This window comes from Notothenia rossii, assembly GCF_949606895.1.
Source record: "Notothenia rossii genome assembly, chromosome: 8".
NCBI classification, from domain to species: Eukaryota; Metazoa; Chordata; class Actinopteri; order Perciformes; family Nototheniidae; genus Notothenia; species Notothenia rossii.
The window spans coordinates 82,027,647-82,051,139 of NC_136906.1; the positions used below are offsets into that span (position 1 = coordinate 82,027,647).

General features: G+C 40.4%; 1 protein-coding gene and 1 long non-coding RNA gene across 4 annotated transcripts in view; both read left to right on the forward strand.

Moving 5' to 3' along the window:
* LOC307016979 (NLR family CARD domain-containing protein 3-like) overlaps positions 1–20,374 on the forward strand; it is a 51,194-nt gene extending 30,820 nt beyond the window's left edge. Inside the window, exons 3-11 of one of the 3 annotated variants that reach the window (XR_013801989.1) lie at positions 13,929–14,033; positions 14,157–14,261; positions 14,457–14,520; positions 14,809–15,037; positions 15,117–16,917; positions 17,004–17,177; positions 17,332–17,505; positions 19,096–19,222; positions 19,578–19,675. Coding sequence is in view for 2 of the 3 variants with exons in the window: in XM_079646389.1 (XP_079502515.1) it covers positions 13,929–14,033; positions 14,157–14,261; positions 14,457–14,520; positions 14,809–15,037; positions 15,117–16,917; positions 17,004–17,177; positions 17,332–17,505; positions 19,176–19,222; positions 19,578–20,125 (3,247 nt within the window). In the remaining variant the exon portion in view is untranslated. Of the gene's footprint in view, positions 1–13,928; positions 14,034–14,156; positions 14,262–14,456; positions 14,521–14,808; positions 15,038–15,116; positions 16,918–17,003; positions 17,178–17,331; positions 17,506–19,095; positions 19,316–19,577 lie in introns of those variants that run through there. The other 2 variants (XM_079646389.1, XM_079646390.1) reach the window with 2 other exon arrangements.
* On the forward strand, positions 3,099–4,081 carry LOC307017004. Its single transcript, XR_013801993.1, has 3 exons — positions 3,099–3,387; positions 3,624–3,717; positions 3,965–4,081. It is a non-coding gene; the product is annotated as an uncharacterized lncRNA (long non-coding RNA).
* Positions 20,375–23,493: the final 3,119 nt, after the last annotated feature.

Consider the following 23,493-nt stretch of genomic DNA (forward strand, 5'->3'; position numbering starts at 1 on the left):
AAATAAAACAAGGTAACATATTTACTTTTATAAAGAACCGTGAATTACTTCCTGTTAACGATTTTATACGAGATAGGATGACTGATGACTTTTTACGATACCCAAAGAAAAGAAAACAGTGTCACTGAGTCATTTTCCCGCATTAGATCTTAATGGCCACAAACTCTCTGAGGAGGTTTCCAATCATCATGTCGTTTTGCTGTTTTAATGATTCTGCTTCTGATTTCCCAAAACAAATATCCAAATGAACGTTCTCACTTTAGTTTAATGCACTCTTTGTAGTTGAACTTGCTGTAACGAGCTGTAGCTTGATTTGCTTCCAGCAGATTTAATAATTAATAACAAAGTATTTATTTCTGTAAATCATGTGTCATAAACACAGGGATTGCTATAAAAGGTTACACAAGGTGTTATTGATTAACAACAAGAATACCTCCCATCATAACAATCATTTGATCGCCATAATGAATGTAGTCCCATATTCTGAAAGGTGCTATGGAGATATGGCCCGGTGTACAGGGCCCTGGTACACACAAATCACAGGATCAAGCTCTTAATAAGTGATCTTTAACGAACAGAAATAAACTCTTAAACAGAAAGATGAATGTTGAATAGATTAGTACATTGAATACTAACAGGTTATGAATGGAGTTGAACCATGAGTGACCAGGTAGAACAAGGGGTTGATATCTTTATTTGAGGTTCACTACATTTAACTTAACTTTATTAGCAGTGGTGTAAAGTAACAAAGTACATTAACTCGAGTACTGTACTTAAAGGGGACCTATCATGCAAAATGCACTTTGTGATGTATTTTACACATCAACACGTGTCCCCAGTGTGTCAGGGAACTCACGCAGCATCAGGAAATAAAACCCTCTCTCTTTTCCTCTGTACCCAAAACAACAAACAGTATTTCCGGTCTTGACGTTTTCATAAAACCGGAAGTATTCCCCTCACTGTCAAATGATTTTACAGTGATATCTGCATTACTCATCAACTAAAAAACATCAGTTTATCCTTGTTAATTACACAACATTGATTGGTTCAAATTGTGTACAATGCTTTTGTGTTTTTAATCTTAGATTCGGAGAAACAAATAGTTTTTTGGGAGTTTAGAATGGCCGAAGACACTACACTACCCATAATCCTCAGCTATCGTTTGGGACTACAACATCCGCCTTGCTTGACAAACCCTTTGATTAGTCCTCAAGCTCTGTGATTGGATGTTGGAGTGGCAGTGCGACAAGGTTACGCCGAGCGCCAAGCAGCACTTTGAAATGGAATGAAACCACGGCAGACTTTCCAAAACTGGACTCGAACGGGTCCAGCCCCCCCCAGAACTACACATGCTGGCTATTGTGTTTCGCAACATGTTCGCAACATGTTCTATGGCACGTCTCTGCTGGGAGTTGTAGTTTTAAAAGACGTTTTCGTATTTCCCATAATTAGACGTTGCCAGTATTAAACTGTGTACACCTGAAACATGCACCTGTCAAGGTTCAGAGGCACATTTAGCAAATATGGCAGTAGCCATCGATCGTCTTAAGATAAGATATACTTTATTGATCCCAAGTTGGGAAAATGTTTTTGTTACAGCAGCATGTACTACTTTGTTCTACTTAATGATGTGAAATATAAACAACCGTTAAATCAGACAGATTCAGGGAAGGTGATTGTCAAGTGCCAAAATAAACTATGCAATATATTAGACGTTAAGTTCTTTGTCAGCTTAATATTTATCTGTAGATACTCCCAAAGTGTTTTTCTTATTCAAAAGAAGACCTTAACTTAAAGTATTCTCTAATGTTTAAATAAAGCCTTATTAGTTTGTCTGTTTTGCACATCCTCCTGTTCATATCTTTGGACGTCCACTCAACTGTTTTATTGTAGAGATAATTATGTATTGTGTGAAGAGAAATTGAAGATGTTGTTTAATTGCTAATATATTTATGATCCACGTCAAGTTTTCAGTTTCCATCGCATTTCTTACAGTTTGTCAAAAGCTCTTCTGATCAGGGCTCTATAATTAAAGAACTACGGCAGATCTGTAATATGTAATGAAGCCGAACCGTGTATTACAATGCCGTTATGTGATGACCTTCAAAGAGAAAAGCAAGAACACTCGGAATAAAGTATTATTTTCTTCCTTTTTTTTATGTTTTTCCGATTTCATATCGCATAAACACCATATCCCAACGTGCATTGCGGCTAAAACATCCAATCACCAAGCTTTAACTATAGCTGAGGATCTTGGGTAATCAGTTCAGTGGGTGTGTATCTCTTTCCGGTGACTTTATTTTGATATTCAGTTCCTGACGGACGGCAAAAAAGTCAGATATAGAATTCAACAAATAAATCAAAGCAAGGATAATTGTGTGTTATTATTGAGTAAATAACAGTGCGTTATTTAGAAAAGAATAACAAATTAGAAGGAAAAACATATTTAAAAAATACATATTCCAGTATTCTGAGGCTCTGAGTCTCATTTATTTTCCTTGACTGGGTTGTGTGTAAATAAAAGGTATAATCTGGTGTTTTTTAGTCGATGAGTAGTGCAGATATCACTGTAAAATCAATCCACAGTAAGGAGAATACTTACTTCTGGGTGAACAATTCTCCGTAATCCAATGGGAATGGACGCTCACATTGCCTTTAACTGCCGATGCGGTGCTTCCCTGAGCGTCAAATACCGCCGCCGATGGGAATACATTGCAATCAGTTGAAAGCTCTTTGCGTCCGTTTATGAAGCTGAAGGAGACTCGGCGCGTCACATCTGTAAGCCACGGGACCCTGACCAAGCGTCGCTCTTGGACGATCAGGGAGTGAGACTGTGATGGTGTGACAGCCACATGAGGTTACGTCTACATCAAGAAGCAGAAATCATTCATATCAGCTGCAAGGAAAATTAAAAAAAGGCCCGAAAACACCAAGAAGTTCAGGTCTGAGTCACGAGATGTGATACCACTTAGTTTGATGGAAATACAGATATGATGAGGGGAGCCTGAAGACTGAGGAGTCACACACATTATTTGAGGAGGGTTCTGATATGTTGTGCAGACATGTATGGTCCTGAGAGGATGTGTCTCTAGCTGTGTCCCAATTCAGCGGCCGCATCCTCCTGAGGATGCATTCGGAGACCGCATACGTCACTTCCGCCAAACGAAGGCTGTCCCAATTTTAAAAAAAGACAAGACTCCTCCGAATGCGGCCCGCAAATGCAGCCTTCTTTCCCCAGATTTAGAGGATACATCTGATGTACACTCCGCGGTGTACCATATCCCAGGATGCAACGGGTGACGGTGACGAATGAGTTTAAAAAAATATATAAGGCTTGTAACGTCCCATCAACGGCTACAACGGTTTCAGCTGGATTCGTTTTTAAATGTACTCACCCAAATAGTAAACGACATGAAAGAAAAGTAAACCTATTTAATTTGTGTATTTAAATATACGGGCAATTGGAGATGTCTTCTTTATATTACATACATAAAATAATATGAAGTGAAAATATTTCTAAACCCTGTTTGGTTTTCAAATTGTTGGGATTCATTATAAAGCTAATTTATTTATTTAACTGCTTTTGTTTTACAAATCTTACTGCAACAATTTTGTTTTGATAGGGAGCAAGGAGCAGACTGCGCAATTTATCCAGATGCGCGGGGAGAATGAAGCCCTCTTCACGGGGGCCAAATTCTCCGCCAGCATCGCTTGGAGGTAAGGCACAATATCCACTTTGTATGGTTCTTATTTTATGAATCATCCCTCATTTCATACAGTCCATTCTAATAACACAACTAGTATATGGGACAATGCCTTTTCTCTTTGTTGTATTTGTGTAGGGATGGCTCCATGCCACCATTAAAAACAGAAAGAAGATTTCTTCCTAAGTGTGTGTGTCCTTGTGACATTGTTATGGTTTTATTCATAATACTAGATTTTTGACTTCTCTCTCTGTGATTAGGACGGTTTTGGAAGATATGGGCCTGCAGGGAAGTGTTACTCCCCTGCAGGCTAAGAAGAAGTGGGACAACTTAAAACAAAGATATAAAGTATGTGAGTTTTACAAGTTAATAAACACATTTGCTGACATTTGTTTATCTGCTGGTGTTTTTTTTTGTACTGCCACGATTGTTTTACTCTGCCTTTAGGATGGCAAATACCCAGGGTCAGGAGAGGGAGTCAGTGGGACACCCACTGCTGCAACTTGGCCGTGGTTTATCCACTGGACGAGATATCAGGACAGAGGCCCTCCATCTGCCCCCCTGTCCTAATATCCTCCATGCCAGAGGACACGCCACGGCCAAGTGCAGCAGTGGGGGACGAAGAGGAGGACGAGGACGAGGATGAGGATCGAGTTGAGGCAGGGCCATCCCGGCCTAAGAAAAAAAAACAGGATGGGCTAATGGACCTCATCCGAGAAGACATGCAGCTGCAGAGGGAGGCAGCCCAGGAGAGCAGGGAGAACATCAACAGGCTTTTTATTCTGCTAGAAAGATTAGTGGACAAATAATGTAATAAATAAATAAATGTAATGAGCAATATGAAACTTAAGATGTATTTAATTGAACAACATAACATACAAATAAAACATACAAATAAAACAACATTTAAACTATATACATATTCAGGCTGAGCAGGGAGTCCCAGGTGGTGCTGCTGGACCTGGCTGCCACAATTAAGACCCTGGTGTCCTCTGACGGTGGGTGGGGCTTCATTTTGGGGTGGTCTCCAGAGCTGTTGGGGATGCTTATCTCCACGGTACATTGGATTGTTCATTTCATTTCATTTCAAACCTTTATTTAGACAGATTGGTCCCTTGAGATCATCGATCTCATTTACAAGGGAGACCTGCATCATTTAGTTCCACATGAAACATAAAAACAACAAACAAACAAACAACAGAGGATATCATATTTACATATTCAACATTTACAAATACCCAGAGTGTCAGAAAGCATTTCATTTAGACGTGCCTTAAAAACATTCAGAGAAATAAAAATGCTCAATTTCAATTTTGCCTGTAGACTGTTCCAAGCAAGTGGAGCTGCGCACATAAAAGCTGTCTTCTCTAAGACAGTCCTTACTCTTGGCACATCTAACAAGACTACATCCTGCGATCGCAGACAATAGCTGCTTGCAACTTTCTGCTTTATCAATGAACAGATATAATACGGGAGTTTGCCCAACATAGCTTTATAGATAAAAGTGTACCAGTGACTGAGCCTCCGTACAGTGAGTGATGGGAAACCTGCCTTGGTATACAATGTACAGTGATGAGTAAGTGCTTTACAGTTTGTGACAAATCTCAGAGCACTATGATACGCAGCATCTAGTTTGCTCAGGTAGTTGGCCGGTGCATTCATATAGATCAGATCACCATAGTCCAGCACAGGTCAAAAGGTCACAGAGCCTTTTCCTGGCCTCAAGCGAGAAACAGGACTTATTCCTGAAAAAGAAACCTAGTCTAACCCTCAGTTTTGGGTGTTGGGCTAGGGTTCGCAGGGCGGACACAATCGACGGCTGCCATGTCACTAAGATGTTTTCAGCAGCAGATAGGAACAAAAGATGTATATAAATATTGCACAAGGTTATTTTATCAAAGCTCGTCAATTGTTCTACATACCTTTACACATAATCGTGGTCACCAGGAACCTCCTCCAGGGCAGACACCTCCGCAGACAGTTAGTCCCGCCAAGGAGCACCACTGACTGCCTCCAACACATTCTCCCCCTCATCCTCCCCCTCATCCTCCCCCTCATCCTCCGCTACATCCTCATAACAAAAGAAACAATATAAGGAAAATACATAGGAAGTATTTTTATCATTGGACCACAGCCATTTGATCCAAACTACTGCTTCATCAGATGTCAGGACAGATCGTTAATGCATTATACTGTGAGCTAGCACCATCTAGTGGACAGTTAGTAGAACTACATCACCTCTCACACTGTTTCTGATACTTGTTACACCGGTTTCCACGTGACTCTGAAGTGTTTTTAATCTCAGGAGTTATGAGGGTGTGACGGTGTCCTCGGATCAGATGCAAGCAGACACAGGACTGAAGAGGAACACATGAGCAGAGTGTCCTCCACACATGAAGCTGCAGAGTGTCTGGAAGTGGACCTGAAGTGAGTTCAGCAGGTGAGAATCCTCCAAGACAAATCTGTTCCATCATCAGGATCACTCTGATCACATTGTGCTGTGTCACTGTTTACCTGGACAGGTCACATGACTCTTGATGCTGATTCTTAATATCTGTTTGAAGTAGTGTGTATCATTTCTCTCTTAAAGTTAAAGAGTTAAAGTAGAGTGATTTTAGAAAGATTCAGTCAGTGTTTCTTTAGTAGAAAGAGCAGCAGTTTGATTGTTATCTTAGATCACATCATCAGTAAAGAATGCAGGACGTGTTTAAACCGGTCAGACAACTCAGTTCACGTCACTGAGGTGTTTTATTTTTTTATTGGAGTGCATGGATGACGTGTGAAGGAGTAAGATACAGCCACCTTCAAACACGGACTCCGACCTGGTTTCACTGAAAGTCCTTTAGCACAGGTCAGCTCTCAACTGTCCCACAGGCTTCAAAATCCTTTCACTATGGACCAGAGCCAGCAGGTGGGTTAGGGCCCCTCAGCCATCAGGGGCCCCTAAAAGAAGACAACATGTATCCTACCTTCTGTCTCTCTTCAACTTGTGTCATTATTTAAATATTTAAAGATATATTAAGATGTAAACAGACTTAAAGACAGAGGCATTTGCATCATCTCTGCACACATAATTCCAGAAAACACTTTTTATTGGACAGGATGTGAGAAGGGTTAAACATAGGAAACATGTGGATGCATTAACACATTTAAGGGGATTGTAACAATAAAATGTCATATGTTTAGGATCCTTCTTTTAAAGACTGGGGTTTTACATTTGGGGATAGATTGGCCAAATCATGACAAAGACGGGGGTAGTATCTGACCAAATGCTTTAATTTCAACAAATACATTATGGCGGGCACGTTAGCATAAAACGTATTTCAGAAATTATTTGAAATGTTAAAATGCATGCAAATTCTGCCTGGTCTTCTAAAAAAGATGTTCCTACAGTACATCCAAAGTGCATAAACAAATGTGGTTTTGAGAAAAACTTATTAGTAGATTTTGTTTTCACATATCAAAAATACATTTCTAATCAGAGTATTGAGAATGTTTTCTTTTAATAAAGTCCGTAACGGTATTCACGGACAGAGATGAAGCCCTCGAGTTCTGGACTCAGACTTGCGCACTGATTGACTCGGACTCGTGAATTCTCGCGCACGATGAGTCTGACTCGACTTGTACATTGACGCTCCGACTTGGACTCGGACTCGAGCAAGTTTTGTCTCGAGTCAGATGTACTCTGTCCTAGCGTGTGTGTGCATCTGCGAGGAGAGTTCAGGTACTGGGCGCGACCCCGCTATTCCTGTCTAAAGAGTCCAGTGACACACCCCCTTATCGTGCTGTATGCTTTCACACATTCTGCTTCCACATTGGAAAAGAACAGCACAAAATGCTCGTTAGGTTGAAAAAAGATTGAATAGAAGGCTCCATAACACATTACTCTGAGGATCGAGTTCAGACACATAGGCTGTCTTGAACACTATCATCAGAGTAACGTGATCTAATCAATACATAAAGATTCAGCCCATAACACGAAAGCACATGGCTACTAAGCATGCAGAATGTCGTCATTTTGCATGCTAAGTAGCCATGTGCTTTCTGGGGCTTAATTGTATTGATATAATTTAAATGTTCACTTGTTGGCTGTTGGACATTGTGATAGAATATTTATAATAATAATAATAATAATAATAATAATAATAATAATAATAATAATAATAATAATAATAATAATAATAATAATAATAATAATAATAATAATATTAGCAATACGCTTTGTATATCACCTTTTTATATAATAATTGTAGCCAAACTGTCTTCACAGCAGTTCAATAGACAAATTAGTATAAAATGACAGGATAAAAGCAATTTCAACAAAAGAAATGTCAACAAATATATCCATTAAGAAATTCGGTAAATTAATAATCTTTTTTCTCAAAGCAATGATAAACCTGTGAGTTGGATGTAGAAGAGTCAGAATCAATATAGATGTTTTTATTTTAAAGTAAATTCAGATTGAACATATTAAAAACAAATAGATTATAGTGTCCGTCCAAAAATAAACCATTACTTATAGTGAAAACCACCCTTGAATGATGGGATAGTAAAAGCTTTAGGAATCCAAACTATAACATATAATAAGTACTCTGTATCAAGATTGAGGCAAAACAAGTGAAATTTGACTTTTTTAGAGAGATTTAGAAAAAAGAACTCCACCTCTGGGATCATTTGGGTGAAAATGGGTTTATTTGCCGTTTCTCTGGAACCCATTGGTCGATTTTGATGATTGACATCTCTTTTGAACCATTAGAGCCAATAGAATCGAAGGGGAATCTCCACATACACACACACATTACCATTGAGAAATGAGAGCTATACAGTATATGCACACGCAGTTTGCCTAAAGCGAAAACACAATAAAACAGATACACAGAAAAAATAGCGAAATAGTAAAAAGTGAAATAGTGCAATAAGAGTCTATATACAAGTGATAGGAATATAATATATTAGATAAATAATGATATATATATGAATGTTATGGATGTTGTTTCAAAGTTCAGGTGTTTAATAGTCTTATGGCCAGTGGGATGAAGCTGTCCCTGAGTCTGGTGGGTTTAGTCCGGATGCTGCGGTTCCGCCTGCCAGACGGCAGCAGACAGAACAGTTTGTGTCTGGGGTGATGGGGGTCTTTGATAATCCTGAGGGCTTTCTTTAAGGTTAACCTGGTATTTTTACTCCACTACATTTATTTGAGTTACTTTGCAGATTCTGATTAATGATGTGAAATATAAACAACCCTTAAAGCAGACTTTAGTTACACCTGAGTCAAACTCAGGGAAGGTGATTTTCAAGTGCCAACAATCAGGAGAGATATTTGATAGTTGGTGCTCGAGAAGACTAAACATTTATCTGCAGATCTCTATAAAGCATATTCATTACTCGTTATTCTCTACTAATAGTTCATTAAAGACTGTATATAATTACTATTTTGCACATCCCTTTCAAGATTTCAAGATTTTCAAAGGTTTATTGACATATCATATACACAACTACGGTGTAGTTATGCAATGATGACAAACTTGGATCACAGGTTCCTCAACAAGAGATCTATCAATATGTGTGTGTACCTCCACCATTAAACTGTCATATTCTGCACATTTCTTATTCTATCTACATACATCTTATAAGAGTATAATAAATATGTATAATATCAGTTAAAATAAGTCCTTCAACATACAGTAGTTAACATTGCAGGAAAGTTGTTTGTCAAGTCCCAAAACAAACCATGCAATATATCAAATGTTAAGTACTTTGTCAGGCTTAATATAGATACCCGCAAAGCTTTTTTCTTACATGTATTTAAAAGACCTTAACCTAAAGTATTCTTTAATGTTTAAATAAAGCCTAACTAGTTTGTCTGTTTTGCACATCCTCCTATTAATATCTTTATACATCCGGCACTAAACTGTTTTATTGTAGAGATCATTTACAGTGTCTTCTTGATATTTTCTATTCTATATTTATATCATTGACCTTCTACTTTCCTCCTATTTTGTATATACTCTTAATATTTAAATGTTTTCATAACATATAACACATTCAAAAGTGATTTATAAAAATGAAAGACATTAAGAAAAAGGCATTTTAAACAGTCATTAAAAAGCAACACAATCTACCTGCATTGCATTACTCTAAACGTGTAATAACGTGCTTTAACCAGTAGGTGGTTTGGGTTCAAAAGCTGTCAAGTTTACAGTGTTAACAAAATAAAATATACTGCTGTTTCTGGTCTAGTTTACGACGGATATATTCTGTTGTTGTTTTGATATTTCTAACACAAAAGCGATGGAAAAAACCCACAGCGACACAGAAAAGATGGTCTTAACATGACCCAGCGGTCTAGAAGTTAATAAAAAACAATAATATGAAAACAAATTATTACTACTAACTTTATTGTGAAATTAAAACAGAATGGTAAAAGAATAGTTTCCGGTCTATTCTGAGCCCGATCTCTGTAGATAAATAAAGAACTACGACAGATGTGTAATATATTTAATGCAGCCGAACCATTTATTACAATGCATTCATGTGATGACTTTCAAAGAGTAAAGCAAGCACTGCTGAATAAAGTATGATTTTATCTTTTACGAAACGTTTTTTTTTCATATAGAATGCAGTTGGAGGTCAACCAATCACATAGCTTGAGGCAAAACGGAACAATAGCTGAGGATTCTGGGTAGTGTAGTGTCTTCGGCCATCCTAAACTGGACAAATATTTGTTTCTCCGAATCGAAGGGGAAAAATACAAAAGCATTGTACACAATTCAAACCGATCAATGTTGTGTAATCAACAAGGATGATCTGGTGTTTTTTAGTCCATGAGTAGAGCAGATATCACAAATCAATCGACAGTAAGGGGAATACTTACTTCCTGGTGTAAAATCCTGCGTTATCCAATGGGAATGGACGCTCACATTGCTCTCCGTAATACAATAAAGGGGACATGATCAAATCGGAATATAATGTTCTTTTAAAAAACGTTAACTAAAGGGAACAATCTATTCGACAGAGCTGAAGCTCTGGCCTTCCTTAAAAACTAACTAATTTAATAAAAATCACAGTTGTATTTCACACAATGCACTGATTTTTGAGAACAAAAATGTGTAACTAATGCACCATAATACATTCTGATGAAAAAAAACAAATTATTATGAATACAAATAAAATAAAAGAAGCCTCCCGTGAGTTACTACAAGCTATAAAGTAGGTTTTAAAAAAGTTTTATAAAATAAAAGCTCACTGCTGGACGTTATAGAAATGCATGTGTGCACCACGACAAAGCAGCCTCATTCACTTTACATTGGCGTTGTTTGCGTGGTGCAGACACGTAAATGTAGCAAAGTTTGTGACTCCACCACGCACTGCGGTGTTAAGGAGTCGTGGTGGAGTCACGCATTCTGGTGAGACCACGTTGCTTTTGCATCAGTCTCTGGAATCCAACATTTTTCTTTTTTTTAAAAAACATAACCACAGAGGTTTTTTGTTTTTCATTCCAATTACAAGTTGGCATGAAACAATATAAAGAAAATACATAGGAAGTCTTTATCTTTCTGTTAGCATTGGACCACAGCCATGGAAACAATGTGATCCACACTGCTGCTTCATCACATGTCAGGACCAGGACAGATTGTTTATGCATTAATCTGTGAGGTAGCACCATCTAGTGGACAGTTAGTAGAACTACATCACTTCTCACAATATTTCTGATACTTGTTACACCGATTTTCATGTGACTGTAGTGTTTTCAATCTCTGGAGTTATGAGGGTGTGACGGTGTCATTGTCCAAAGTATGTGTTTGAGTCTGGGTTTAAAAAGTTACCTTTGTGTTGTATTGTGATAATTTACTTTGTGAGGAGAAAGAAACAAATACCTTTTGCATCATTCTCTGGAAGCCAACATTTCTCTTTTTTAAAAAGATAACCAAAGAGCGTTTTTTTTGTTTTTCATTACAATTACAAGTCGGCATGAAACAATATAAGGAAAATACAGAGGATCTCTTTTTTTAAAACTTTTTGTTTACGATTGGACCACAGCCATGGTACCAACGTGATCCACACTGCTGCTTCATCACATGTCAGGGCAGATTGTTAAAGCATTTAACTGTGAGCTAGCACCATCTAGTGGACAGTTAGTAGAACTACATCACCTCTCACACGGTTTATGATACTTGTTACACCGGTTTCCACGTGACTCTGAAGTGTTTTTAATCTCAAGAGTTATCAGGGTGTGACGGTGTCCTCGGATCAGATGCATGCAGACACAGGACTGAAGAGGAACACATGAGCAGAGTGTCCTCCACACATGAAGCTGCAGAGTGTCTGGAAGTGGACCTGAAGTGAGTTCAGCAGGTGAGAATCCTCCCAGACGAATCTGTTCCATCATCAGGATCACTCTGATCACATTGTGCTGTGTCACTGTTTACCTGGACAGGTCACATGACTCTTGATGCTGATTCTTAATATCTGTTTGAAGTAGTGTGCATAACTTTTCTCTTAAAGTCAAAGAGTTAAAGTAGAGTGATTTTAGAAAAACTCAGTCAGTGTTTCTTGATTAGAAAGAGCAGCAGTTTGATTGTTTTCTTAGATCACATCATCAGTAAAGAATGCAGGACGTGTCTAAACCGGTCAGACAACTTGGTTCACGTCACTGAGGTGTTTTTATTTTTTAACTCTTAAAACTCTGAAGTTGAGAGCATGGATGAAGTGTGAAGGTCTAAGAGACAGCCACCTTCAAACACGGACTCTGACCTGGTTTCACTGAAAGTCCTTTAGCACAGGTCAGCTCTCAACTGTCCCACAGACTTAAAAATCCTTTCACTATGGACCAGAGCCAGCAGGTGGGTTAGGGCCCCTCAGCCATCAGGGGCCCCCAAAAGAAGACAACATGTCACCTACCTTGTGTCTCTCTTCAACTTGTGTCATTATTTAAACATCTAAAGATACATCACCCATTTTTGAGAATTAGGACAAAAGATTATTTTACCATTTTTTTCACTTTCTACTATTCAAATATGATGGGAAAATGTTCACTGTGACTTTTTACCTGGACTCTATGATAATGTCCATGAAGAAAGAGAGCACACTGATCTTTATGTCATTAGACGCTCAGTTACCACCATCTAGTGGACAGTTAGTAGAACTACATCACCTCTCACACGGTTTATGATACGGTCTTCTTTAGCAACTATATTGCTCACTTTGTCGTAGTTTGTTGGTTTTATATCAGGATTAGTAAGATTGTAAGGAGGAGAGAGAAACACGTCTGTCTAGCGCGCCGCCATCTTGGAATCCATTTGATTGTTATCTTAGATCACATCATCAGTAAAGAATGCAGGGCGTGTCTAAACCGGTCCGACAACTCGGTTCCCGTAACTGAGTTGTTTTTATATTTAAAGGTGGGGTAGGTAATTTAGGAGAAACCAGCTTGAGTGCGCTAGAATTTGAAAATGCACAGCCAGAGAAAATCTGCCACTTCCTCACAGAGCCCCTCCTCCAACACACACGAACGTGCACATGACCATTGAGGGCACGAGATAAGTTTGTGAAGAGATGGAAGGCTGACAGGCAGGTAGGCCATCCAGTTACTTTAGCCGGCTCAGATGATTGGTCGTGCTTTTTAAAGTACCACAGCTTCCAGAGATGACATTTTTTTATGGATTTATTGTCAAAGCACTTCAGATATTCATTGCTATCGGGATGTTCAGAGCATTCCATGGAATATAACAAAAAGTGTATCTCAAGCCGGTTTCTCAAACGTACCAACCCCACCTTTAACTCTTAACACTCTGAAGTTAAGTGCATGGATGAAGTGTGAAGGGCTAAGATACAGCCACCTTCAAACACTGACACTGACCTGGTTTCACTGGAGAGCTTTTAGCACAGGTCAGCTCTCAATAGGTTTACATTCAGGTCTGCTGTTATCAGTATTTAAACATTCTGACATCAACATCATTACCAGCAGAAGTTAAGTGTGCAGTATTCAGTAATCAGTGTTTGTATTTCTATCAGGATCAAACATTGGAAACCTGGACCTGGACCCAGCTGTGTGTCTAAGAGTGACTTCTCTATGGATCCTATTGAGTTGAAAGATGGACACCACTCTGATCCAAAGTAACACATTATCAACATTGTTGTTATTAGTATTAAAAAATTAGAGATCAGCATTTTAACAGAATATCAGTGTACCTTTGCATTAATCAGAGTTTGTGATTCTATCAGGATCCAACATGAGGAAACTGGACCCAGATGTGTGTCCATGAAGAGTGACCGGTCTATGGGTAACCCTATTGATTTTAGAGATGGAAAGCATTCTGAATATTCATGGTAAGAATTTAAACTAGACGTTCTCCCTTGTTGTGATCAGTATCAAAACGTTAAAATAACCAAACAAATGATGGCAGAACTTTAGTATACACTTGTATTGATCAGTGTTTGTGTTTCTATCAGGATCAAACATGAGCAACCTGGACCCAGCTGTGTGTCCATGAAGAGTGACTGGTCTATGGACAAACATATGGATTTTAGAGATGGAAAGCAAGCTGTTAGTCCAAGGTAAGAATTCAACTGGAAGTTATTTTTGTTTGCGATTAAAATCTTTTGAAGTATAACATTATTCTCAGCAGCGTTTTATCTCCATCATATTCATCAGTGTTTGTGGTTCTATCAGGAATCGTATGTCCTGTTTGAAGAAGGATCCACTAACAGCACATGTAACTCTGTATATGTTGAACATCATTATCTTCACAGAGTTCCTCGACAGAGATCAGAGGTTCCCATTAATCAGTCTGTCCAGCTGGACTCCGTATTCATGGTGCGTAAAAGTATAAACACAACAAAACTTGCTATCTACAGTACACACTAAATTCATTAACTAATATTATAGAAAACATCAACTGGTTGCCTTTTTGTTTACTTCCAAGCATATTTCCTGGTGCTCAAACATTTTCAACAATTTCCAAAAGAAGAATCACACTCAGTAGTGAAGCAGCATTGTGATCCAGAGTCCAGGCTGCAGTCTGCAGATAGTCAGGCTTTCTGTCTCACACATGATCTGATGTTGACTTCTACCAGTTCAACTCTAAAACCTATTCTGTTCCAGCTGCTCCAGGGAAACATCGTCAGATTTGTGGAGGACGAGCTGAAGAAGATCCAGAGAGTCCTGAGTTCAGATTACCCAGAAGGCTTAGAGAGTCAGAGGGAGGATGAAGAGGTGTTGGACAGTGAGGATGAAGAGCAGAGGAGGAGCAGCAGAGAGGCATTTCTGAACATCTCTCTGCACTTCCTGAGGAGCATGAAGCAGGAGGAGCTGGCTGACCGGCTGCAGAGCAGTAAGAGGGTTTAACACATTAAACATGAAATTGGGAAAACATCCTCTCTTTAATTTAATCTATGATTTACTCTTTCCAGGAACCATTGCTGCAGTGTGTCAGCGTGAACTCAAATCCACCCTGAAGGAGAGGTTCCAGTGTGTGTTTGAGGGCATTGCTAAAGCAGGAAACCCAACCCTTCTGAACCAGATCTACACAGAGCTCTACATCACAGAGGGGGGGTCTGCAGAGGTCAATGATGAACATGAGGTCAGACAGATTGAAAGAGAATCCAGGAAACCAGACAGACCAGAAACAACCATCAGACAAGAAGACCTCTTTAAAGCCTCACCTGGAAGAGATGCACCAATCAGAGCAGTGCTGACAAAGGGCGTGGCTGGCATTGGGAAAACAGTCTTAACACAGAAGTTCACTCTGGACTGGGCTGAAGGCAAAGCCAACCAGGACATCCAGTTCATATTTCCATTCACCTTCAGAGAGCTGAATGTGGTGAGAGAGAACAAGTACAGCTTGGTGGAACTTGTTCATCACTTCTTCTCTGAAACCAGAGACGCAGGAATCTGCAGGTTTGATCAGTTCCCGGTTGTGTTCATCTTTGACGGTCTGGATGAGAGTCGACTTCCTCTGGACTTCCTCAACACTGAGATCCTGACTGATGTCACAGAGTCCACCTCAGTGGATGTGCTGCTGACAAACCTCATCAGGGGGAAGCTGCTTCCTTCTGCTCGCCTCTGGATAACCACACGACCTGCAGCAGCCAATCAGATCCCTCCTGAGTGTGTGGACATGGTGACAGAGGTCCGAGGGTTCACTGACCCACAGAAGGAGGAGTACTTCAGGAAGAGGTTCAGAGATCAGGAGCAAGCCGGCACCATCATCTCCCACATCAAGACCTCACGAAGCCTCCACATCATGTGCCACATCCCAGTCTTCTGCTGGATCTCTGCTTCAGTTCTGGAGGAGGTGTTGAAAACCAGAGAGGGGGGAGAGCTGCCCAAGACCCTGACTGAGATGTACATCCACTTCCTGGTGGTTCAGTCCAAAGTGAAGAACATCAAGTATGATGGAGGAGCTGAGACAGATCCACACTGGAGTCCAGAGAGCAGGAAGATGATGGAGGCTCTGGGGAAACTGGCTTTTGAGCAGCTGCAGAAAGGCAACCTGATCTTCTATGAGTCCGACCTGACTGAGTGTGGCATGGATATCAGAGCAGCCTCAGTGTACTCAGGAGTGTTCACACAGGTCACAGAGGAGAGAGGACTGTACCAGAGGGACAAGGTGTTCTGCTTCGTCCATCTGAGCGTTCAGGAGTTTCTGGCTGCTCTTCATGTCCATCTGACCTTCATCACCTCTGGAGTCAACCTGCTGTCAGAAGAACCAACAACCTCCAGGCTGCCTAAAGTCTTCAGACCCAAACCTGAACTAACACATCTCTACCAGAGTGCTGTGGACCAGGCCTTACAGAGTCCAAACGGACACCTGGACTTGTTCCTCCGCTTCCTCCTGGGTCTTTCACTGCAGACCAATCAGAAACTCCTACGAGGTTTGCTGACACCACAGACAGGAAGTGTGTCCAAACAGGAAACAGTGCAGTACATCAAGAAGAAGATGGATGAGGGTCTGTCCGCAGAGAGAAGCATCAACCTGTTCCACTGTCTGAATGAACTGAATGATCGTTCTCTAGAAAAGCAGATCCAACAGTCCCTGAGATCAGGAAGTCTCTCCACAGATAATCTGTCTCCTGCTCAGTGGTCAGCTCTGGTCTTCATCTTACTGTCATCAAAAGAAGATCTGGACGTGTTTGACCTGAAGAGATACTCTGCTTCAGAGGAGGCTCTTCTGAGGCTGCTGCCAGTGGTCAAAGCCTCCAGGAAAGCTCTGTGAGTGGAGATAAAACTACTTTAACTAGGAACAGGTTGAGACATGATAATATAACTCTTTGTGTTCACTGCTGATCTTTCCCCAGGCTGAGTGACTGCAACCTCTCAGAGAGAAGCTGTGCAGCTCTGTCCTCAGTCCTCAGCTCCCAGTCCTCTAGTCTGAGAGAGCTGGACCTGAGTAACAACAACCTGCAGGATTCAGGAGTGAAGCTGCTGTCAGCTGGACTGGAGAGTCCACACTGTGAACTGGAGACTCTCAGGTCAGAGTTCAGCTTTTTATTTTCAAGGAATTTAACTTTTGATTATTTGTATACAGCTTTTTGTTCATGCTAATGATGATGGTCAACCCGCTTATGATTTTCCCGCTGACGTGACTTTGAAGAACACTGAGTTTAATGTATTCCCTGGTTTCAGTCTGTCAGGCTGTCTGGTCTCAGAGGAAGGCTGTGTTTCTCTGGCTTCAGCTCTGATCTCCAACCCCTCCCATCTGAGAGAGCTGGACCTGAGCTACAATCATCCAGGAGCCTCAGGAGAGAAGCTGCTGTCTGCTGGACTGGAGGATCCTTTCTGGAGACTGGAGACTCTCAGGTATGGACACACTGACTGCAGGTTCCTCATATATTTTAGGGAGTTAGCCTGATTTAGGAAACAAATTCATCTGTAAGAGTCGCTGAGTGCTGATAATTTATTCCGGGAAATGACTCAGACCTACTAATTGACCTAACCGAAGTTATTGAGTCTATGTCAGTTTACGGCTTGGCTCAGATCCACCAACGTCAGCAAGATCTCACCTCTATTAACTCCTGAAGAACCAGGTTCAATGAATTGCTGTTTCAATTCAGACAACTCTCTAAATCTGTTTAAGCGATCCCGAAGGAGTTTGATATCAGTAAATGAGGTGTGGCCCTACCTGAGTGTGAGTGTAGCAGGGTACAACCCTAATCTTTGGAGGGCCTTTCCTTACAGGTCGCAGGGTACTAACTTTCAACAAACATCAATTCATTCCACTCATTTACAAAGAAAATTCACTCAGCTTTCAATCAAGAGATATTTACCAAGTTTGAGAGAACCTTACCGAGAGCTATTAACCCAGCTCTGAGGGACAGAGCTTTTACCGGGAGAGAGTATACCAGGGGAAACCCCCCCCCCCCCCTCTCTCTCTCTCTCTCTCTCTCTCTCTCTTGCTCCCTCAGTGTCTTTATGCTCAACAACAGGATATAAAAACCTAAGACGCCTCCTCCACACCCATATTTGTGGAAACTGGGCATGGCCTCTGATGTACAGGACTGGACATGACCAGACAGATTCTATTGGCTATGGCATGAGACACACCTTCCCATGTTTGTGTAAAAAAGGACATGACCAGACATATTATATTGGCTATGACATAACCACCTTTTTGGGGCCTCAGTGTGTTTCTCCTTAAGTCAGGAGCCCCCCTCCCTGTGTACTGCTGTTAGAGGAGAGGGAAGAAACGGCCTACTCCCTTATCAGCGACACTCATAAACCATTACAGGCCTTACACTCAATTTAACAAACCACTAAACTTTTGTTTATACTGTAAATATAGAAAAACCTAAAATAGGAAGCATTTTCATTGTGGGTTATACAAGAATATAATTGATTATATTTGATTATAACTAACTCTCGTTTTAAGTATTCAACATACTATGAAGATCTCAACACCCTCTTTTTAAAACTTAAAGTTATCAAAACAGCAACAACTAAAATTGTAAGCATACATACATATTCAAAAACCATCAAGAAGCATTCTCATCATGGGTTTATACAAGAATATGATTGATCATATTTGATTTATATTTAACTTTCGTTTTAAGTATTCACTTGATACTATGATCTCAACAGATCCCTTCAAATTGTATTACATGGAAACAACCATTCAGGGTTAGGAGATCCGACTCTGAGCAGGTTCAGTCTACGCTGCTGAGGGGGGTTGTGTACCTGACGGTGGCAGTGACAATCGACCTTGGTGCTATAAAGACATTGTATGTTCAGTTGTTAACGAGGAATTGCACTTTTTATTATATTGTTTTTATTTATTATTTTAAATGAATACATTGTTTGTATAATGAAGTACTTTAATTGAAGTAGATGTATATTTGTTAAATATGTAAACGTGTTTTTGCAAAAGTCAAAACTAAAGGTCTTCTTCTACAGACTGAGCTCTGCTTCAGGCTGAACAGCAGCTAGGACTCCTGTTGGATAGAAAATCATCCTGACTGTGTTTCTCCCTCCAGGCTGGACCATGGTGGAGAGCAGAGGTTGAAACCAGGTCTGAGGAAGTGTAAGTGTGGATCAGTCAGCTTCTCTCTAGAGACAGATGATGGAGGTGGTATTTATTCATTACATCACATCACATGTTACTTGTTAGACGCTTTTATCCAAAGCAACTTCCATACTCAACACTGTGGGCAATCCCCACAGGAGCAATTTGGGGTGAAGTGTCTCAGGGACACAACGACATGCTGACTGTGGGGTTTGAACCTGTGACCCCTGATCCCAACACCAACGCACTAACCCACTGCGCCACACGCCATTAGAACATGACTGATCTTGAAGCTTTAGAGAAAGGACCACTAACAGAGAGTAAAGCCTTCAGGTGAGTCTGATGATAAACTGCTGTCTGTGTCTCTCATCAGATTCCTGTGAACTCACCCTGGACTCAAACACAGTGAGCAGAGAACTCAAACTGTCTGAGGACAACAGGACGGTGAGATGGGTGAAAAAGGAGCAGCCATATCCTGATCATCCAGAGAGGTTTGAGTCCTGGTCTCAGCTGATGTGTAGAGAATCTCTGACTGGTCTCTGTTACTGGGAGGTCGAGTGGAGAGGAAGGGTTCTCATATCAGTGACTTACAGAGGAATCAAGAGGAGAGGAGGCGGTGAGGACTGTGAGTTTGGAGGGAATGATCAGTCCTGGAGTCTGATCTGCTCTCGTGGAAGTTACTATGTCAGGCACAATAACAGAGAAACACACATCTCCATCTCCTCCTCCTCCTCCTCCTCCTCCTCCTCTCGTAGAGTAGCAGTGTATCTGGATCACCGTGCTGGCTCTCTCTCCTTCTACAGAGTCTGCTCTGACAGACTGATCCACCTCCACACCTTCAGAACCACATTCACTGAACCTCTCTACGCTGGGTTTGGGGTCTGGTTGGATGACTCCTCAGCGTCTCTGTGTCCTCTGTAGGAGGAGACCACTTCCTTTCCTGGGGTTTAAACGTTGGTGTTTTAAATCGAGGCTTCACTATAGTTAACATTTGGCTCAGTGTTTGTGCCTTTTTAGTCAAGAGCGTTATTTTATTCCTCAAAATGGTGAAGTGGTGTGAAGTATAAAATAACAAAGTTTGCTTCGAGCAACATGTAGTTGCTAATGTATTTGCCGATTGTAACTGAATTTAATAAAGGTTTGCAGAAAAGATTGCATTAATATGAGAAATGTGATCTTTGTATTCTTGAACTTCATGGAGTTAACTGTTTGATATAAGAATGCAGACTATTGGCCCAACAGTGCCTCACACGGGGAACCAACCTGATTTGGTTACAGCAGCTAAAAAAGGCCTTCAAATGGCTCTCAGACGTAAATACCCATATAGCTAATATTTACATTGCTCAATGTGAATTAACTTCCATGAAATCATGTCATGGGGGACCACCCTTTGAGAAAGGAAAATGTTTGATAATAATTATTAATAATAATCAATAATAATAATAATACATATTTCATAATTTCATAAATAATGAAATCATTCCCTCCAACCCACAGTTATCATATGAAGAGCAAGTAAAGGCTGAAATATATAGCATCTCATTTCTCAAAAATACTACGTGAGCTGATCCCCGCTGGAGGAGCTTAACGCTATAAACAAACTGCATGGCTTTTCCTTTATTTCGTGCTTTTACCACCAAACTCATTTCTATGCTTGATGCGCACCGAGACTTTTTCACTTCAGTCCTGAATCAAGACCTCGTTGAGAATCCCTAAAAACAAAATAGATGATATGCCTGAGTTTTGCAGTTTATTTTTGTATCCCTTAAAAAATGGTCCTGAACTTCCAGCCAGGTGCAGCGTCTCTAAACATGGATAAAGAGAGGGGTGCAAAGTGAGGGTCCCCTGGGTGGGCTTCTTTGTGACCAAATCAATGAGAGCATTTGTAAAATAATTGGGTATATAAGATTGATTCATATCATGTGAGGAATCTAATCCTGGACATTTATATCTGGTCATTGATGCAAACATCAGGTTCTAACTGCGTGTGGTGTGACAGCCAGTCGAGGTTACGTCTGCATCAAGAAGCAGTAATTATTCATATCAGCTGCAAGGGACATCTCTGAAGAGGCCAGAAAACACCAATGAGTTCAGGTCTGACTCACCAGATGTGATACCACTTAGTTTGATGGAAATACAGATATGATGAGGGGAGCCTGAAGACTGAGAAGTCACACACATTATTTGAGGAGGGTTCTGATATGTTGTGCAGACATGTATGGTCCTGAGAGGATGTGTCTCTGTGTTCTCTGTAGGAGGAGGTCACTTCCTGTCCCGTGGTGTAAATGTTGGTGGTGGACGAGGCTTCACTGATTGTGCCTTTAGTGTCACAGCTGGTTTCATTCATAACAAAGAGGATGGGTTATAATACTTTCTGTAGTAATTGTCATTGGGTTTAATGAAGGTCTAAAGACAAAAAAAACATTGTCAAGGATCACACAAATAGGAGACTGCTAAAGGATTCCATGTTTGTTAAAAAGGTCCAGCCAAATATGATTTCTTTTAAATTTACACAATAACTATCACCTTCATGTCAACATTGTTTTAGCTAGTGTAGGAGTGGATTCTTACATTTTGTTTTGACCAAAGATTATGCTCCAACTAATAATGCACACAAATGTACCCAAAAGTACTTTGCCTCACACGGGCACCACATGGATGCGGCTAAAAATGCATAACAATGAGAGAACTATTACATTAAAACTATCATCCAAAATATTTAGTTAGCCCTATATTTAAAAATGTGAATATACCTCCAGGGACTTTACAATCTGTGCAGCAAACAGCACCCTCTGTACTAGGGGTTTCACCAACTAATCGACTAGTCGACTACCTTTACCACTAGTCGGCGCTGTAGGCCCTAGTCGACTCGTCGTGAAAAAAATGGAGGTAAACGAGGTGCTGCAAAATGCTACAAAACACGTCCGACATTCTTATGTATGGCAGTACTTCAACGAAGATGTAACCAACTCCACAGTGAAGTGTCAGTTGTGTACAGCTGTACTGAAGTACAATACAAATGCATCTGCTATGCGCAACCATCTGAAGATGAGACACCCGCTGCCGACAGCTAGCACTAGCAGTAATGCTAGCACCAGTGAGCAACGGACCGGCGTCAGCACTGAACAGAGGCAAACGAACAGCAAGAAAACACGGGTCAACAGTGATGCGGATGATGAGCTACGGGATTACTGCCAGCGGACACCGCATATCCCCACAATGGATAATCCACTGGAGTGGTGGGCAGAAAACGTGCACCGCTTCCCCCGCTTTCGAGGAGCTACCTGGCTATTCCAGCCACAAGCACCCCGAGTGAGAGGGTTTTTTCCCTGGCAGGCAACACTGTCACCCGAAAGCGGTCAAGCCTCCTTCCCTCACATGTCGATGCGTTGGTGTTCAAACCAAACCAAAAATATGGAAAGGTGGACGTTATCGTGGAGGACAGCGAATAAAGTGTTGCGCACTGGATTTACGTGGCATTTATGTAAACAAGAGTTTTTTGCTGTCGATTTTGGTGAGTCCAGTTACTGTTTGTTATTTACTCAGCCATGTAACACAAATTAAAATGCAGTGTTTAATGTTACTGTATGAGTTCCAATAGAAAATACAGTTGTAAACCTCTCTCTCTCTCTGTGTCTTTATTATGACGTAACGACTAGTCCACTACTATTTTGAAAGACGTGTCGACTAGTAAATATTGGTAGTTGTGAAACCCCTACTCTGTACACAGTGCCATATATTTATTATTTCTAAGGGTTTGATGGAGTCTAAATGCCGCCATCTGCTGGTCAACTTTATGAATTACAGCTATTGTTTTAGGAATAATTCAAGACAAGACATGAAACATTGAATCAAAAGATAATTGACCTTATCATTGTCATGAGTTGCATATTTAATACAATACATGCAATGAAACTGAAACAGACTTCTTGTGTCATTCTCCAAATGTTTGTGTTTGAGTCTGGGTTTAAAAAGTTAACTTTGTGTTATATTGTGATAATTTACTTTGTGAGGAGAAAGAAACAAATACCTTGTAATCAGTATCTGAAGGTTAACGTGTGAAATAATTCATTTTAAACACAAATATTTGTCTTTTTTTAAGATTTTCATTCCAATTACAAGTCGGCATGAAACAATATAAGGCAAATACGTAGGAACTCTTTTTTTTGACCCATTGGACCAGAGCCATGGTACCTATAGAGAGGCGAAGTCACGCCCATCTACTTCCGGTCCATGGGACCTTATTTCTGAAAAATGATGTATTGAAGTCAATGGAGAGAGAGAACGTA